We start from the raw sequence: 13,189 nt of genomic DNA, 5'->3' as shown, positions 1-13,189 counted from the left end.
TTTTCTCGGGGTGGCCCTGGTGGCGCAGTGGTAAAACTGCCGCCCTGTAACCAGAAGGTTACAAGTTCGATCCTGACCAGGGGCTCAAGGTTGACACAGCCTTCCATCCTTCCGAGGTCGGTAAAATGAGTACCCAGAATGTTGGGGGGCAATATGCTAAATCATTGTAAACCGCTTAGAGAGCTTCCAGCTATAGAGCGGTATATAAATGTAAGTGCTATAACATGATCAAGGATAGGATATTATATATGTGAGTATAACTGAAAAAGAAAAAAAAAGAAAAGAAAAGAAAGGGGGGAGGTGATCCCTTAAGCATAACTTTAATACAAATACAACCTACCTAGGAAAAAACATAGGGGGGGGGAACAAAACAAAACTCCTTCTTCTAAAGATATATATTTTTATTTTCAAAGCATAAACAGTGTGTTACAATTCAACCAAATAGCTGAAAATTCCTCTTCTTTTACCTTTCTGTCGAAAATGGAAACCAGCTCAAACCAGTTAAAACTTAAATTTGCAGTTTTCTGCAAAAAACTGGAGACGTTGTTTTGTAGCTGAGAGGTGTAAGGTGAAACAGGGGTTCCCAACCTCCAGCACTCCAGATGTAAATTTAGCTGGGGATGATGAGAGATTTAGCTCAGCCATCTCTGGAGTACCTCAGGTTGGGAACTCCCGAAGGAGAACACTAAAATGGAAAGTAAAGCATTTGCCGGTCAATTTCACCTTGGCTGCAAAATTCCCAAGCATGCCTATCAGTTTGAACTGAGCTGGTCAATTTCAACTCAAAAGTCCCCCCAGCTTGCAAACAAAAGCATCAGGTATGATTTTGTTTTCTGTTTCTCTGGACACGGTTGCTTCTTAATTATTTGTTTCCTAAAGCCATTTCCTCTCCCAGAACCTTTCCCTTTAATGACCTGCCTGCAATCTTATGCACACCTTCCTAGAAGTAAGTCCCTGATAACTGAAATCAGAGTTCAATCATAGACATCTTGCTTTTAATCTCAAAGCAACTCAAACACACACAACACCATATATGAAAACAAATGCAACAATCAGCCAATTGAATTTTTGTTGCTGTCAGGTCTGTGGGAGGAGAAGCTGGTGTTGTGGTAAGGTAAAGTTGTGTTGTCGAGTTGGTGTCGACTCATGGAGAGCACAGAGCCATGTGGTTTTCTTCAGTAGAATGGAGGAAGGGTTTACCATTGCCATCTGCCATGCAGTACGAGATTATGCCTTTCAGCATCTTCCTATATCACTGCTGCCCGATACTGGTATTTCCCATAGTCTGGGAAAGATACTAGTGGACCCAAATTGCCTCTTGGATACAGTAGTACATAGGAACATAGGGAGCTGCCACATACTGAGTCAGACCATTGGTCTCTCTAGCTCAGTATTGTCTACACAGACTGGCAGCGGCTTCTCCAAGGTTACAGGCAGGAATCTCTCTCAGCCTTATCTTTGAAAAGCCAAGGAGGGAATTTGAAACCTTCTGCTCTTCCCAGAATGGTGGCTCCATCCCCTGAGGGGAATATCTTGCAGTGCTCACACACCAAGTCTCCCATCCATATGCAACCAGGGCAGACCCTGCTTAGCTAAGAGGACAAGTCATGCTTGCTACCACCAGACCAGCTCTCCTCTCACTGAGTGATCATGTCACTCAGTGATGCAGCATCTGCTTCGCAGGCACAAGGTCCCAGGTTCAATCCCTGGTAGCTCCACGCAGGGGTCAGGAAGACCTTTGTCTGAAACTTTAGAGAGCTGCTGCCAGTCAGTGCAGACAATACTGAGCCCAATTAACCAACGGTGAGGTCCTTCCTCGGTACTCAGTAGGCAGCTTCCTATGTACCTAAAGAGTTGAGATTGCGTTGAAAATCGGGAGTTTTGCAAGGGTTTAACTGCCACCTGCCATCACCATCTTTCCCCCACCTCTTTCCACACTGCTATAAAAATCTCAGAGGCATGAGGGTGAAGGTTTTATGTTCAAGGGTTCCACTCGCCACCAGGGGGTGCTGGTCTGCTTCTGACGTTCTCCCGAAGCGAAATGACAAATGCAACATTTTTTTTTCCTGGTCTCAGTAATGATGAGGGGGGGAAATGATGCAAGATCTTTTCTGGCTCCCATCTTTCATTCCTCCTTGCCTTTGGAAAGGAGAGCTGGTCTTGTGGCAGCAAGCATGACTTGTCCCCTTAGCTAAGCAGGGTCGGCCCTGGTTGCGTATGAATGGGAGACTCGATGTGTGAGCAGCACTGTAAGATACTCCCCTCCAGGGATGGAGCTGCTCTGGGAAGAGCAGAAGGTTCCAAGTTCCCTCTCTGGCTTCTCCAAGATAGGGCTGAGAGAGATTGCTGCCTGCAACCTTGGAGAAGCTGCTGCCAGTCAGTGTAGACAATCATGAGCTAGATAGACCAATGGTCTGACTCAGTATATGGCAGCTTCCTATGTTCTTATGTTCACAGCTTTCCATCTGGCTCTCCCTGTGTCAAAACTGACCTCTTCTACATCAGGGGTTGCAAAGCTTGGGTCACCAGATGTTGTGGGCTACAGCGCCCATAATTCCAAGCCACCATGGCCATGGATGATGGGAGCTGTAGTCCACAAAGGCAGTGGATGATGGGAGTTGTAGTCCAATGGCGTCTGGAGTCCCACGCTTGGGAACCCCTGAACTAGGCTATAGATGAACTAGCCTCCAGAGGCCCTGAAGAAAACTGAGAAACCCAAACCAACTGCTGTGGTTAACTGGAAAAGAGGTCGGCAAAGAGCATACGTTTAAAAGGCCTTGAAGTGTGCCATTAAATTGTACATGATCTTGTTTTATGGTTTTGTTGTCTCCATGTTCTTGTGAGCCGCACACACACACACACACACACACACACACACACACACACACACACTCTGCCTTTGAACTGGCCCGAGAGGTTCGGTCTGACCTCGGACCGAAACGGTTCCGGTTCGGTTTGAGGTCAAACCACTCAAACCAAGCTGGTTCAAGTGATAACTGGCTCTAATTAATCACACATCCCTAAAGCATTAAGGGTCTGTCCAAAAGGTGGTTTCTTCTAACAAGACCATTGATTCCTAGGGACAATATTGCGGGCTGTCCAGATGACGTTCTGCCCCTTGCATAAGCTGCCTGCCAGTCCAACAAATCCCCTCCATTCACTGTTTTCTCCAGCAGCACCAGCCAAAGCCTTGGACATATGTCCTTAGCTAGCCCATCTGTACATGTCCTGGATCTTTTCCTCCCCCATCCCATTCATTCTCAGAGGGGCAGGATCACCGGCCATCTGGGCCCTGTTATCCGGAGGCCAGCTGCTTCTGAACTTAACTGCAGCTCTCCTTGGGATCTGCTGGAGTGCTGACCCCCTCTAGTAAATCCCCAGGGCCTGTTCCTTGGCTCTTTCTCTTGGTGACTTCCAGATCTGGCCAGCACTCCCCTAAATTAAATAACACTTGCCCGGTCTGCCAGCACTTTTGCAGATCCTCTCTCCCTCCCTTCTCCGGGCCCCCCTCCCCTTCCCCAAGGTGACAGACTTTAACTAAACAGCCCTGCTGTGCTTCTAAATAGATGTCTACTGGTGTGTTTTTTCCACGAAAGCATGGCTTGGAACTGCCGCTTGGAAATATGTCCTGCAGGCCCATCTCCTTGGGAGCTAACCAAACAAAAACAGATGACAAAGTGTCTGACGCTGCCCAAAGCCGGCCAGTTTCCAAACTATCTCTAGCTGGAAATGCTGCCAATTAAGAAAACTGTGCAGTGGCTGAGCGTCTTGCTTTGCTATCAAGAGGATTGCTGGTCTTGTGGTAGCAAGCATGACTGGTCCCCTTAGCTAAGCAGGGTCCACCCTGGATGCATATGAATGGGAGACTAGAAGTGTGAGCACTGGAAGAGATTCCCCTTAGGGGATGGAGCCACTCTAGGAAGTTCCCTCCCTGGCTGCATCTCCAAGATAGGGCTGGGAGAGACTCCTGCTTGCAACTTTGGAGAAGCCACTGCCAGTCTGTGTAGACAATACTGAGCTAGATAGACCAAGGGTCTGACTCAGTATATGGCAGCTTCCTATGTTCCTATCTGCTTTGCATGCAGAAGGCCCTTGGTTCAGTGGGCACCTGTAGGCAGAGCTAGGAAAGACCCTTGTTTGAAACCGTAGAGAGCTGCTGCCAGTCAGTGTAGACAATACTGAGCGAGCTGCTCCAAGGGTCTGATTCAGTAGACAGCAGCTTTTTGTATGCAGTTCATTCCCCACCGGGCATCTCCAGGTAGATCTGGGGAAAGTCTCCTTTTGGTAACCTTGGAGAAGCTGCTGCCAGTGAGTGTAGACATCTATCTATCTGATATCCCAACCTTCCCAAAGTGGCTCGGGGAGGCTGACCTTAAAATCAAAAACACATAAAAATTAAAATGAAAAACCCTTCAAAGGTGATTAACATTAAAACTAAAACTAGCTATCGTTATCATTAAAAGCCAGGCTAAAAAGATGGCTCTTTAAGGCTCTCCTGAAGGCCTTCAAGAGATCTAATCCTCTCTTCCTTGGATTATCAAGGAAGGAGCTAGAATAGCACATTTGCTAGTCAAATTACTTGACTAGCAAGGCAGAGGTTGCTGGTTCATATGGGAACTGCTTATGTCAGGCAGCAGCGATATAGGAAGATGATGAAAGGCATCATCTCATACTGCATGGGAGGAGGCAATGGTCAGCCCCTCCTGGATTCTACCAAAGACAACCCCAGGGCTCTGTGGGTGCCAGGAATTGACACCGATTCGACGGCACACTTTACCTTCACCTAGAATGGACCAAGGATCTGACTCGGCAGAAGGTAACTTACTATTTGGGGGGACAGGGCTGTAGCTTGGGGCTCAGAACATCTGCTTTGCATGCAGAAGGTTCCCAGTTCCCTCCCTGGCAGCATCTCCAAGATAGGGCTGAGAGAGACTCCTGCCTGCAACCTTCGAGAAGCCGCTGCCAGTCTGTGTGGACAATGCTGAGCTAGATGGACCAAGGGTCTGACTCAGTAGGAGGCAGCTCCCTATGTCCCTATATCCCACCCCAGTTGCACTCAGCACTCAGCTTCTGAATACCAGACAGAAGTTTATACTTTATTCAACAAGCACCAACATTTCCCCAGCAGGAGGTAGAAAGGGTGGTACTAGTGGGGGGATGTACTGACTGCAGAGCTTCACCGGTTGGATTTCTGCCCTCCATCCAACTGCTATGTCCCCCAACGGCGAGAGCCGTCCCCTGGGGGCCGCAGTGGCAGAGCATCTGCTTGGCATGCAGAAAGGTCCCTCCCAGGTTCCTTCCCTGGCAGCATCTCCAGGTTGGGCTGGGAGAGGCTCCGTCCTGCCTGAAGCCTCGGAGAGCCGCTGCCAGTCCGGGTAGACAAGAGTGCGTGAGCGGGACCGGGAGCTTCCGATCTTCTCCGGGGGCGGCGATGGGCTCCTCCTGGCTGGCCAAGTTTCCGCTCCGCGTCCCTCTCCAGGCAACGGGAAGGCATTTCCGTCCCCGGGCGGCTCTCGGCTCTCCCCAGCCGCCCACCCGCTCCAGGAAGGGGGCGGCTCAGGCAGGCTGCCGCGGTTCGGCTTCTCTCCCCTAGGGGTCGTGAGCAGCCAGCCAGCAGCCACAGGCGAAGCCGCGGACCGGGCGGGCTGGACGCCGCTGCTGCTGCCGAGGGGGACGGAGGTGAAGCGGAGCGGGAGCCGCTCCGGAGCCGAGCCGCCCCTCCTCCGGCCAGGCTGTTGCAGACAGACGCGGGGGGCCGTCTGGGCCGGCCGCGGGTGCTCCATGCAGCGGGAGGCCGGCTGTTGCGCCGCCGCCCGGGAGGGTGGCGTCTGAAGAAGCCGGCTGGGAGACGCGCGCCCGGGTGAGCCGGGGAAGGCGGGCGGCGACCGGGCTGGGGGTGAGTCGGGGCGGGGGGGGTGCGGTCAAGAGCAGACGGAGAGGAGCCGGGGGAGGCGAGGGGGAGTTGCCCCCAGGGAGGCGCGATTTGGGAGAGGGCGCAATTTTGGAGAGGCGCAGCGCCGAAGAAACCGGGACGTGGGACCCCCTAGACGGGGAGGTGGGGGGCGCCATCTCGGCTGGGGCGGGGGTGAAGAGTTGGGAGGAAGGGCTGCTGTATCGGGACGCCCCCCCCCCCCCAATTGACAGCGCCAGAAAAAAAATTGAGGGGGCGCCCAGAAGGGGCAGAGTGCATCTATGGGTAGGCGAGTTGTCCCCCACAGGTTAGATTTCTGAAACAGAAATGGGGCTGGGAGCGAGCCAGTGGGGGGGGGGGGGGCACTCGCCCACCCATGCCCCCGCAAGCCGCCCATAGGGGCAAAGAGGGTTTATGGCGAGTGAACTGTGTCCCACAGGTTGGATGTACTAGCCTGCTGTGCAGCTTGCTTGTCGGAGGGGGCGCCCTTGCTTGCCCCCCTCTGGAGATGCCCCTCTCCCCCACCCCACCTACCCCACCCCTGAGGGAGCAGCAGCAGCTGGGGGATCCTAGGTGACAAAAGTCCGCCAGGCTGTCGGATGGAAAGGGGAGAAGTGGGGCGGGGTGTGCGTGGACGGGGTTCGCCGTAGGGGTCCCCTCCTCCAGGAGCCAGAAGGATGGCCGTGGACACTTGCGCGGGGGCCCGATCCCGAAGCGTGCTGTGTGGAGGATCCTGGAGGGCACGATCCTGGCCTGGAAGCCCCCTCGGGGCAGAAGATCGCTGGCGAGGAGGGAGCTGGAGGAGTCCGCGCGTCCCCTTCCCTGGGGGCGCCTATCTAAGGAGCCCCACAGGAAAGGTGGCCGAGCACGTGGCGGTGCCAGGCTAGTCCGGGGAGCCCGGCGGCTCGCGCCTCCCTGGCTCGGGATCAGAAACCTAATATGTGGGGCCCCCAGCTGGCCCCTCCATGAATGCCCTGGGCAGCCCCTGCTGTGCAGCGTGCCCCCTAGATTTTTTCCGCCACGGCCCCCTCCGTCCCCCAGCATCCCTCCCTCCCTCCCGCCCAGCCAGCCTGCCCGCCCGGATCTCCAGGCCCCATGGAAAATTTGCAGCCCGAAAGCGGCTTCTGCCTCGAAGGCGGGCAGGCGGGGCCCGCTGCTGGCTGCCTGCCTCTCTCTTCTTCCACGCCCCGTTGGAGCCTTTGTTCGCTTGCAGAGGCTGGGCAGGTGTGAACCGGCCGGCCGGAGGGGGAGGGAGAGGCGAGGCAGGCACACTGGAACACAGGAAGCTGCTGTCTACTGAGTCAGACCCTTCTTCCATCTAGTTCAGTATTGTCTGCACTGACTGGCAGCGGCTTCTCCAAGGTTGCAGGCAAGAGTCTCTCTCAGCCCTGTCTTGGAGATGCTGCCAGGGAGGGAACTTGGAACCTTCTGCATGCAAGCAGGCAGGTGCTCTTCCCAGAGTGGCCCCATCCCCTCAGGGGAATCTCTTAAAGTGCTCACACATGTAGTCTCCCATTCAAATGCAAACCAGGGCAGACCCTGTTTAGCAAAAGGGACAGTTTGTGCTCTCCTCCCTTAAATTCCTGATGGGGGACATGCAGGGGCTCAGGTCCCTGTGACCTGGAAGACTCCCTTAATTTCCAAAAAGTTCCAAGGGACTCTCTGCTTGACTCGGCACCCTCTGCCCATGCACAAAGGCACTCCTTCTCCTGCCCCTGCCAAACTAGTGTTACTTTAAGGCCACAAAACCTTGCTTTGCTTCTATGGCCCCATCATTTGCAGCGTCAGTCTCTGACCTGGGAGATCTGGGTTCAAATGCTCCTTTTGCCAGCGCTTCCATGGCATGAATTGTCCCCTTTGCTAAGCTGGGTCTGGCCTGGTTTGCCTTTGGATGGGCCAGCACATGTGAGTGCTGTAAGCGATTCCCCTTTAGGGGATGGGGCTCAGTGGAAGATCATCTGGGTCCCAAGTTCAGTCCCTGGCAGCATCTCCAGGTAGTGCTGGGAAAGACTCCTGCCTGAAACCTTGGAGAGCCGCTGCCAGTCAGTGTAGACAATACTGAGCTAGATGGACCAATGGCCTGACTCAGTAGACGGCAGCTTCCTCTATCCCTAGCTAAGTGAGCTTCTCAGGACTGGTTCACATAGTCATGCCGGGTGATCGGCATCAAGAGGTGACTTGTGCATCTGGATGAGTCACAGCAGACCTGTCAGTGTCACTACAGAAACAGCCCCTTTGTTGCCTGATGCCCTCTCAAATGTCGGACTTCTCAGTGGTGCTGATTAGCCTAGTATTGGAGTCTTTCCTAGCCCTCCCTGGAGAAGCCAGGGATTGAACCCGGGACCTTCTGCAGGCAGAGCAGTGCTCACACCCTGGAGTCACCCATCCAAATGCAAGCCAGGGTGAACCCCACTTAGCAAAGGAAACCAGTCTTGCTTTCTACTGCCAGACCAGGGATCGAACCTGGGACCTTCCACATGCAGAGCGGACGCTGTGCCACTGAACTACGGCCCCGTCCCATTTTTGGCCCTGCCAGTATACCTCACGATACCAAGGTACACTGCCTTTGAACATGGAGGCTCTACCTAGCGGTCACAGCTAAGTAGATCTCCGTGAATTTGTCTGGCCTTTCTGGTGAGGGGAGCCATCTCTCCCAATGGCCCCGTTTGACGAGTCCCGAATTCCACATCAGTGCTCCATGTTTCCCCGTCTTTTAATGTTTCCCGAACAGCGTCGTTGGGGGAGGGAGGCCCAGCTGGCTTCTGAGACTCCGCCAAATCCCTGTTTGCCTTAGACTTCCCGAGGGCAGCTGGTCCTTAAACACTGAGAACAGATGTATTATCACAACCATATTGACCGTGGATTAGCGGCCATGTTGTAAATGCGCTGCCCTTTGGGCCGAAGACCGAGCTTTGCTGTCTGCTCATTAGCCTCAAGGGATGGCTCAAGGGATGGCGGGGCGATATCTTTCCTCCCCCGGGGAGGGAAAGGGCTTGGATTATTTGCATGCCAAGGGAAGCTGGTGGCTCACAAATTGGACCGGAGTCGCCGATGCCACAAGCTCGCCGCTGAGCCCATCTGGGAGAGCTTTGCAATATTGCTAGCAAAGGAAGTGGGTGGAGATCTCCGAGCTGAGCCTGGCTAATTTGGGGGTCCAGATTTCCATTGTAGCATTCCCCAAGGGGAGGCCTTCAATCTCTTCAAGTCCTGCCCTGCTCAACCTTGTCTGATCCGTGGGATCTGGGATGCTGCTGCAGCAGGCGGACGCCCTGCTCTGTCAGCTCAGCAGGCTGCTCCTGAGAAGGGAACTCTGTGCATGGTCAGAGACACTTTCGCCTTTATAGGCACATTGCACAAATAATCTGAGCCCCAGAGCCCTCCATCTTATTTGTTTGTTAGTTCTCTGTGTAAACTGCCCAGAGCCATTTTTGGAAGGGCGGTATAGAAATCGAAATTGAAATAATAGTGTTAAGGTGAGAGAATGGGGTATGAATTCTCCCTGGCATGAACCAGGCTGAGTCAGAGTAACATCTAGGACCTCAAGCTGCTCCTGAGAAAGGAACTCTGCACATGATCAGAGACACTCTCACCTTTATCGGTGCATTGCACAAATAATCTGAGCCCTAGTGTTAAAGTGAGAGAATGGGGTGTGAATTCTCCAGAGTTACTGCGAGAACCTTGGGTGTTTTTCACTGGTTGCAATCAAACAATCTCGGGGATTCTTGTTTAAATGTTTATCAAGATGTGCAGGGCTTATTGTTTTGATTGGAGGGGTTAATAATCCAGTGTTTGTTTTGCCATTGATCTTTGTAATTGATGGGATTTAGCTGGATTTTCTGTGTGTGTGTTTTTAAGGAAAGGAACACAAATTCTTTTCTAAAACGTTTATCAAGATCAGCGAGTCCCATGGAGCTGATTGTGTGGATGCAGAATTTCAGGGCCCTCCTAGTCAAACCGCCCTGGTTAACCAGGACAGATCACCAGGGTTGAATCCTGGTGAAAGAGAGCATCCTGGTTAACCAGAACGGTTTTGACCAGGGTTGCCTTGATTTTCGGCTCACCGGACTCTCTAACCCTGACGAACATTTTAACAAGGAGCCTTGTGATTGTGTGAACGACGCAGCCACAGTTGGGTCCCTGCTTCCTCCCCCCCCCGCCTCCGCCCGCCCTCTCCCAAGCATTACTCCTCGACTAACTCAGGTCACTTTTGTTCGTTGGATGAGTCGACCATGATTCCGAGATGACATCGGAAGCAGCTGAAGGGGGGTGTGTGTGTGTGTGTGTGTGTGTGTGTGTGTGTGTGTGTTACGGAGGGGGGGTGTACCAGACAGGCACACTCGCTCACCCACTTCTCCCGTCGTGTGGCCTTTCCCAGCAACTTGGGCCGACACGTGAGCCGATGGGTGACCTCACAACGGCTGCCATGGCAACCGGTGATGAAGTCACCGGCAGAGCCGTGCCAGCAGCGAGGCAGCGAGAACGAGGCGAGCCCACGAGGCGAGCTCTCTGATGGCCTCGCCAGCATGCTGCTCCCGGAGTTTGCCGCGGCTGCACCCTAACGCCTCTCTTCCCCCGGCAGGATGTATTCTCCCTTGAAGAGACCTCGGGGGCCGCTGGGCTGGTGAAAGGCTCCTCTTGCTGTCGGGCAGCGCCGTTCCAGGAGGGGCCCGCGGGGCGCCCACATCCCAGGGAGCGCCATGCTGGTGAAGGAATACCGCATCTGCATGCCCCTCACCACCGAAGAGGTAAACGCCGCGCAGTTCCTGGCCTGGTCCGGTCCATGAGTGTCTCCTCTTTCGGGAAGTCGTCTCCAGACCTCGGCCAGGGCAAGAGACTCTCTCTGTCCTGGGGAAGCAACAGGCTCGCCCGCCGTTGCCGGACTACAACTCCCATCACCCCCAGCGAGTGCTCGCTGCAGCAGGGGGTGATGGAGTTCGTAGTCCGGCCGCATCTGGGGAGCCCCCCCCCGCTCTTTGCAGTCTTGTCACGGGCCTGCAGCAGATGTGCTTGAACCCGGTAATGAGGCCTGCCAGCTGTTCTCGACTCCAGCTCCCATGAACCCCCCCTCTGCTGCACTGGCCTTTGGCTTGGGATGATGGGCGTTGGAGTCCACACCATCTGGGAAGCCCTGCTGCAGGGGAAACGGGCTGGTTTTTGGAGATCTGCGGCTGTGGTTGGAGGGGGAGATAGCAAGTGACGATGATATTACTGCCGGGTTATGGGTATTACCCAGCTATGGGGCTAGGGGCGGATAGGAGAGGCAGCTGGCCTGATGGGTAACTCCAACCCCCTCCTTTCTGTGGCATTGTGGGGGGAAATGCAGGAGGGAGTGAAGTGGCCGGGAGGCGGCCCCCTCCGCTTGAGGGTCAGGAGACAGCTTCAAGAGAGCTGCTTCTCTGAAGATTCGGGGCACTGAAAGCCGTCAAGGAAAGATGCCCATTAAGGCAGCTCCACAGGCTGATTAATGTCAAGTCCTCCGACCAATTTAAACCAAACCCAGAAACGACGGCTTTCAAGGGGGTTTCTGGGGGGGACGGACCGTCAGCCCCTCCAAGAGGAATGACACCCCCTCCCTAATGGCACTGCCATGCCAGTTGCCCCTCCCTGCAAAAAACTTCCACTCCTGAGAAATCATCTATCTATCTATCTATCTATCTATCTATCTATCTATCTATCTATCTATCTATCTCACCTGATATAGAAATCTCCAGGCGGTGTACAAGTTAAAACATAACAGCAAAACAATCTAAAGCAGTTAAAAATTAATCAAACAGTTAAAAACAGTCTCAACCAATAAGAACAGCTGGAAGGGGCTAAAAATGAGAAAAAATAGTTTAAGCTTTTAAAGTCCAGCCCTCCTTGGCGAGAGACTTTTTAAAAAGCCTGGACAGCTGTCCACCATGGATGCGGTAGCCATTTCTTGCTCTGAACGGGGTGTGTGTGTGTGTGGACTAGATGACCTCCAAAGGACCCCAAAGGAAGGAGTCTCTCTCTCAGCCCTACCTTGGAGATGCTGCCAGGGAGGGAACTGGGAACCTTCTGCTCTTCCCAGAGCGGCTCCATCCCCGGAGGGGGAATCTCTTCCAGGGCTCACACTTCTAGTCTCCCTTTCGTATGCAACCAGGGTGGACCCTGCTTAGCTAAGGGGACAAGTCATGTGTCCCTGGGAGGGGCTTTCCTAGCCTCGTGGTAGTTTGGAGATTTTAAAGTGGAGATGTTTGGCTGCTTCTGAATGTTTGAATCTGGGCTCCACTGGAATCTGGATGTTGTGGAAGAAGTGATCCGAAAGGGTGATGTTCACACTGTGGCACGGCGCGAGAGCTTTCCCAGAGCTGTGCTAATTATCCCGCTCTGGAGGGAGGGGTGGGGTTGCCGGGATTCCCCCTGCTTGCCGGATCGGGTCCAGCCCAGTCGCACAGTGGTCATAATTTTCCCGGATGCACCATGCTGGAGGGTTCTCCTCCTCCCCAGCTTCAAGCAGAACTGCATGGGGAAAGGCAGCAAGCTGCAAATTCGGTCCTCTTTTCCACGTTCTCTCTCCCTATCGTGATGGCCAGAGGCTGGGTTAGACTAGGAGGTGGTAGAGCGCCATGGTGACGCTGCCAACAGGTTTGTGCTAACTGGGATTAAGCAGCCGCTGGTGAGCTTTGGGTCTGATTCGGAGGCGTGCTCAGAGTGCCAATTTAATCGGCTCGGGCACCCTTACTTAGCAAATCTTACTTAGCAGCTCTTCCGCTTTTTAGATTTTTGCCAGGCGTTACCCACGCACCGTCCAGCGGTATCTTCAGAACGATGAGGACTAGAACCCTGCATCTTGGGGTTGTCTATTTTTTGTTTAAAAATATATGACAAGTATAAGGCCGTTTTCTCTGTTCCTCAGTTAATTGGGGAGAGGGCCATCGTGATAGAGCATCTGCTTTGCCTGCAGAAGGCCCCAGGTTCAATCCCTGGCAGCACCTCCAGGAAGCGCGGGGAAAGACTCTGGCCTGAGACCTTGGAGAGCTGCTGCCAGTCAGTGTCGACAATCATGAGCTGAATGGACCAATAGTCAGTAAACTGCAGCTTCCTATATTCCAATGGTGAGGGGGAGAGAGAGCTGCTGAGCTCCTTGAAGCAAGGCTGAAATAAACATGAGAATGCCTGCATTTGCCGGCGCATGGAACTGCTCGGGTGCAGTTGGAAGCCTGGCGCCAGACCCACCGCAGGGGAGGCCACAGACCCGGCTCCCCCTGCTCAGGCCTTCTGCAGCCGGGGAGCCCAGAGGGTCCGCTTCGCTTC

At 53.8% G+C, this 13,189-nt stretch overlaps 1 protein-coding gene across 2 annotated transcripts in view; it reads left to right on the top strand.

Moving 5' to 3' along the window:
• The first annotated feature begins 5,296 nt into the window (after positions 1-5,296).
• LOC128336345 (cytoplasmic phosphatidylinositol transfer protein 1-like) overlaps positions 5,297-13,189 on the top strand; it is a 53,292-nt gene continuing 45,399 nt past the window's right edge. Inside the window, exons 1-2 of one of the 2 annotated variants that reach the window (XM_053275773.1) lie at positions 5,297-5,860; positions 10,491-10,656. In XM_053275773.1, coding sequence (XP_053131748.1) covers positions 10,609-10,656 — 48 coding nt within the window. In that variant the 5' untranslated portion in view covers positions 5,297-5,860; positions 10,491-10,608. The remainder of the gene's footprint in view (positions 5,861-10,490; positions 10,657-13,189) is intronic. The other variant, XM_053275772.1, reaches the window with a different exon arrangement.

Source organism: Hemicordylus capensis, chromosome 13, assembly GCF_027244095.1.
Source record: "Hemicordylus capensis ecotype Gifberg chromosome 13, rHemCap1.1.pri, whole genome shotgun sequence".
Classification (NCBI taxonomy): Eukaryota; Metazoa; Chordata; class Lepidosauria; order Squamata; family Cordylidae; genus Hemicordylus; species Hemicordylus capensis.
This window is presented reverse-complemented; position numbering and strand designations above follow the sequence as displayed.